Source organism: Bos javanicus, chromosome X, assembly GCF_032452875.1.
Source record: "Bos javanicus breed banteng chromosome X, ARS-OSU_banteng_1.0, whole genome shotgun sequence".
Taxonomy (NCBI): domain Eukaryota; kingdom Metazoa; phylum Chordata; class Mammalia; order Artiodactyla; family Bovidae; genus Bos; species Bos javanicus.
Window position 1 is genome coordinate 124020739 of NC_083897.1, and position 6000 is coordinate 124026738.

General features: G+C 54.5%; 1 protein-coding gene across 1 annotated transcript in view; it reads right to left on the reverse strand.

The window, feature by feature from the left end:
• The window catches only part of PTCHD1 (patched domain containing 1), a 65055-nt gene extending 60662 nt beyond the window's left edge, over positions 1-4393 (reverse strand). Inside the window, exon 1 of the mRNA XM_061407846.1 lies at positions 3962-4393. Coding sequence (XP_061263830.1) covers positions 3962-4312 — 351 coding nt within the window. The 5' untranslated portion in view covers positions 4313-4393. The remainder of the gene's footprint in view (positions 1-3961) is intronic.
• Positions 4394-6000: the final 1607 nt, after the last annotated feature.

Sequence of the window (6000 nt, forward strand, 5' to 3'; positions counted from 1 at the left end):
ATACCTTTCAGAGTAGTTCTGGTGGCGTTTTCTTTGCCCATCACGTAAACATCTGAGCAGATGGGGGCAGATCCCTTAGACAGTTACTGAAGGTCTGTCATGTGCTGGGGACTGTGTTAGTGAGCACTGGGGTTCAATCCACCCTGACCTGGCCTGTGGACAGCACTCAAACAGGAAATCGCTGTTCAATCATCCAGAGATTTTTCCCCTAAAATATTCTCTTTGTATATTGCTAATGATAAATGTATTACTTTGGGCACGTGGACTTTGTATTAGTGGATTTCCATTGACACGGGGCAGTGTCAGTCAAGAGAATGTCCTTATGATTCTACTGTTGCTGTTAGATGGGGATGAGATTTTGATCAAATATATTTGGATACCAGAAATGTACATTTTAAATCACTCAAGGAGTTTAGTATATGATAGTGAGAAAAGCAGTGGGCTGGGAGTCAAAACCCTGGGTCACAGTCCTGGTTCTGTCCTTAGTTTTTTATTTTTTCTATAGTATGTCAGTTAATTTCTAAGGAGCAGTTTTCTCAACTGTATAATGGAACCACACCATTTTTTCTGCCTGCCTACCCTTTGGTGTTTGCTGTATTTAAATGTATTACAGGTTTATAACTAAGCTGTTATAAAGGTGATATCATTATTAGAAGGAGTAAGCTGAACTGGTTCTTTACACAGATGATCCTGGAAGAAATCAAGTACTGTCGTAGTCACAGCCAGATCAGTTATCAACTAGGTCTTGCTCACACTTCACTTTAGGTGATCAGAAAGAAGCATGTCCATATAAGCCTGTGAGGCACTACTCTGAAATTTGCTCTGAGATGAACATCCTGGATTTTCTGTTAAGATATAATAATGAGCTAAATTTAATCTTCTAGCAAAAATGAAGACTTTTGAAGATCAACATGTATTTAAAAGGGTTCAAAAATTAATGGCTGGCCTCTTACCAGCATTATCAGGCCCCACCTACTTTCACCCCAAATTACATCCTTGCTTTGTAGCCTTCAGAGGAAACCATTGCTAGGGAGAATCCCTCTTCTTGTAGTTTGTGATCAGATTCTACACTGCAGAGGTCAGTGGTCAGTGTATGGCAGTCATGTCACTTGCACGAATTTGAGAAAGCTCCTCCAAGGCAGATGAGCTGAGTTTGCAAATGTGGATTATTTTTTTTTTTCTGTGATACTCCCAATTATATTGGGTTGGCCAAAAAGTTCATTTGGGTTTTCTTGTAGTAGCATGCTGAAAACCCAAATGAACTTTTGGGCCAGCCCAATATTTTAAAAAACATCAAATTGGGTGTTCACTGTTTGTCATCATCCCTTCCTCAGTCTGTTTTGGATCAGAAAGTAGCTGGACTAATATTCCAAGCAGGCTCGCCTTCATTGCATAGGTACACGCCCAGAGCCTGAGGAGGAGTACGTGACATAACCCTGGGAGCTACTTCTTCAGTTTTGTCATGGGGCCTGGGAAAGCCTCAAGGCCTGGTTCTGCTTTGTCCACTTTACTTCCCCTGTGATGTGATAAAACAGGCAGGGGCCAGCTGGTGGTGTGTACAATGTTAAGTGTCAGGTCTCCTTGATGGCAGCAACAAAGTATCAGAGAAACACCAGAAAGGGTAGAAAACCGTGACTCTCACTCCTAACACCTTTTGTAAAGGACTAATCTTTCATGTCTCTCATAGAAAAAGAGAGGAAGAAAGTCAGTGCTTGTTCCTACACTTTACATTACCATGACTACCAAGGGTCCATTTTTCTGGCCCCCGGCTCCACACCTACCACACAGAGAGGTTGGATATAAGAAGAAAACAATGGATATATAAAATTGAAGGCAATTCCCTCAGTTGCCCGAGTCTGGGTTTTCATAAGCTCTGTGAATTCACTTTCACCAGAGAGCCATCAGCTAGAAATGAGTTCTCACCACTAGTCTACTTGGATTGATCTTCCCCAGAAACCTACAGCATGAAAAAACACCCAATTTCTTAAAACAATTCACTCACAAGACCGCAGTCCTTTAAAGTTGCCCTTTAGGTATGAAGCAAAGCCAGCCTCCCTGTCTCTCCACTCCCAACTTTCTCGTCTAATACGGTTTTCTGTCCTGAACAGATCAAAATCAAATCCGAGAGAAACAATCCAGTTGAAAAGAGATCTGACGTGCCTGTTGATGTCTCATTAACCTTGAGAGTGAACGTAACTGGTGACTGCCCATCACAGTTGCGTGACGGATTGTTAGGGGAAATAAAGAGCCAGTGGAACCATCACCTCAAAAAATAAAAACGAAGAGAAACATCATTTAAATAGATCATATATCAAAAAATGGAGCAGTTTTCTAACTGTCAGGACTGGCTAAAGTATAGTTTCCTTAAGCCTATGGTGAAATTATTACATATTTTCTGGGAAAAGCATTTGTAGCAGTATTTATGTGTGTGTCAAAATACATTAACTGAAGCATGGTGGGGGGGAACACTTTGATGTTGGGAGTGTAATCATCAGAAAAGCAAACAACTCAGGATTGATGCTACTAAGGTTCTGTGATGAGTGTGTGTGATGATGTGTGTGTCGTTAAAAATATCACAAGCCACCCAATGTGGGAAGGTCCTAATTCCCTTGAGTCTCTACTCAGATTCCCCTCACTACTAATTACTGATTGATGTCAACAAAAGACGGTGGAAAACTATAGAGGAAAAAGAGCTTGTCTCTAGGGGGTTACCTGCAGAGGGAAAGAGAAGAAAGGAAAGAGTTCCCTGGGGTCACTGGCTGACTCCTGGTGGGAGAAGTAGATTAGAAATCTACCCAGCCTCCAATCCTAGATCTGGACCCACACAAGACCAGCACCTTCCACCCCTCCACCCCAGGGCTCCAGCTGGACTGGTTCCTGTGTGCCCTCCCCAGAGGAGGACCTTCAGTAAACAAGACCCAGAATCCCCACCAGGACTGGGATGGAACATTCTAACCTATCTTGGCTTTTCTTTCCTAAGGTCTTCACTTTTCCATCTCTAGTCCTCACTCTTCTGCTTTTCTTGGGAACTTCCTGAAAGTTATCACCACTGACCTCACTTTTTACACCAAATTCTCACCTAGGGCTGTGGCACAACCTGTTTCTTCCAGTGTCACCCTTTAAGCAGCTGCTCGGCTTACTGTGCTCTTGTCATGGCCACGCAGCCCTGGCTTCTGTCCTTACTCTTTTGCTCTGACCCTCACCCTCACCCCCAAACGCACCCACATGCAAGTGAACCAGTGAACCACCTACCCCCTTTCCCAGAGAACTTTTTGCATCTTGAAGGAGGGGAGCTACTGTGAAATATGAACCGACTGCGAATTACAAACATCATTTCCCACTCGGGAAAACAGATGGCCACCTCGCCCGGGGAAGAGGGGAAGAGGGCAGCCCCTGCTTTCTGGGAACACACTTCTTCTTTACCATCCCGCTTCACATTCCTCGGCCCACTCACAGCCCCTCGGAGCAGCCTTTTCCAAGACACTCCACTCCCCGACTGGAGCAAGGAAGAAGAAACGAGGACAGGGGAGCAGGCTCTCTGAATCCGCCCCCCGCCCCCCTCCCAGAGAGTATTTTGTTTTCAAGTAGCAGGACTTTCTAGAATGTCTTCTCTAGTTGGGCTCCTTCTGGCCCAGTTACCCCACAGCCTCCCCGCCCCCAGGACCACTGCATCCAAAACAAGCGCACCGATCACAGCACGGTGGCCGCCGCCGCCCCAACTGTTGCAGCGACTGCTGGGGTGGCGGCGACGGCGGCCAGGGCCGGGCCGGGCCCGGACACTACCCGTCCGGGAGGCTGGGAGGCTCCGGGCGGCCTTCGAGGGGCGCGAGGTGCAGCAGAGCCCCTGCGGCAGTCGCCTGGGATGGGAGAGGCGGCGCTCTCAGCCCGGACCCCTGCGCACAGCCAGCCCCACCGCGGCAGCGGCGCCGGCAGAGGCTGCCCGCGCCCGGCCCCCTCTCACCTTTAAGATCAGGTCGGTGTGATGCTGGTCCAGCATGTTGGCTTTCTGGAAGGAGGTGACGATGACCCGGCCGTAGCGCCCAGGGGTCTGCAGGTCCGAGTACAGCCGGTGCTTGGAGCGGTTGACCGGGAAGAGGCTGTTGACGAGGTTGCGCTCGATCTTGGCGAGGCTGTGCTGGGGCGCCAGCAGGTGCTCCACGCTCTCCTCGACCTGGTAGCGGCTGAAGCTGGCGCCGAGCAGGATGGAGATGAGCACCGGCGCCGAGGCGAAGAAGACAGGGTGACTGGCAATGAAGTGGCCGAGCCGGGAGAAACACGTCCTCAAGCCCCTGTGTAGAACCTGCCGCAGCATCCTAGAGCAGAGCGGGCGCGGGAGGAGGGCGAGGCGCACGCTCGGCGCGGGCTCGGGCGGCGGCGGCGGCGGCGGCGGCGGTGGTGGCGCCCGCGGCGGCGACGGCGGCGGCGGCGGCGGCGGCGGAGGCGAGACCCGGTGCTCTCCCGGAGCCGCGGCACCACCATCGGGGAGTCCCGCGCCGCGCCTCGGGAGGGTCCCCTCGGGCCGGAGACACGCCCTCCTGCCCGCGGCCGCGCCCGCCCGGAGAGCCCCCCAGCTTGGCGGCCTCCGCGCCGCCCCCACCCCGCCCTACCCCGTGCGCCCTCCCCACCCCCCGCCGCCTCCCCGCCCGAGGGGCTCCGCGCGGCGGGGCAGCGTCCCGGCTCAGCGCGGGAGGGGCCCGGGGCGGCCCCCGCGGCGCGTCATGACCCCACTCACCCGACCCCCGAAGCCAACGACGGGGTGGCGCGGGGAGCGGCGGCGGCGCTATCGCGGGGAGACTCTGCGCGCCAGCCTAGGAACACGAGGACGGAGAATTCCAGGCTACACCCAGTCCCCTCCCCTCCCAGCACTCCCCTCCCCTGGCCCGGCCCGCCGCGCGCGCCCTCCCCTCCCCTGTCCTCCTCCGGGGAGACCCAGAGACGAATAAAGAAATGGCCCTGATTTTCCAAACAAAAAGTAAAGAGTTGTCCCGGGGGGCGTCGGGCGGACGGGCTCAGAGCCGAATCCCCCCCAGAGGCGGAAAGGAGGAGGCTGAAGACTGCGTGCGCCCCGGCTCTCGCCAGGCTCAGGTGGTGGCGCGCACTGGCTGGTGCGGAGAGGGGGTGGGGAGCGAAGACGCTCGAACGTGGAAATCACGCCTCCTCTCAAGTAAGAGCCATTTAAAATATCCCCAACACTGCAGCTTCCGCGGGACCAGAGTCCGCTTGTGCGTCTGGGACACGTCCACTCCGAAGGCGCCTGTAGAGAGTCTACTCGTTTTCCATGAGGGTCTCTCCAGAGTGGGTTAGACAGTTCTGCTGTGCGCCCCTCAACCTCCCCACCCCGACCCCAGTAATAAAAGTGGCTGATAATGGTGTTCAGTCCGTGGAGCCGCCGGTCGCCAGGGCTCTGGTGCTACCGGACTCCCGCCTCTCCGCACTGCTTCCTCCTCCTCTCTTTGTCGTCACTGGCGGGTCTGGGGGAACTGGCGGGGCTGGAGCGGGCGCCCCTGCGGGCGTAGAGTGTTTGTGAACAGCTGGTCAGGGAGTCAGTAGCGTTACTTCCCTTCTCTCCTCCACCCTGCCCTCTCCTCCTCAAATGCGAGAGTGTGGGAGTGGGGGACACCTTATCTCAGACATGGAGAGCTCTGGTCTCCGAGAGTGCTGAGCCGCAGGGGGCGCGGGGGAACCCGGGGCGGGGGGGCCGCCGACAGCTCGGCAAAGTTGGGCGTGTGCTTGTGCGCGCCAGGCGTGAGCTAGCAGGCGGCCACGGTGGTTCCCCTCGCACACCCCCTCCAGAGAATTCCCCGAGAAGGCGGGCGCCGGCTTCGGGCCCGGGATAGACCTGCGGCGGCGGCGGGAACGGCCACGCACAGGTACAATTTAGCGCGGTTTGTTGCGCGCTCCAAGCCGCGGGATCCATCCATTGCCACGCAGACCGAGCGTGTCTGGGCCACTGAGGCGCTCTGTCCAGCTAGGGGGGTGGGGACCGGGGCGCGGAGAGGG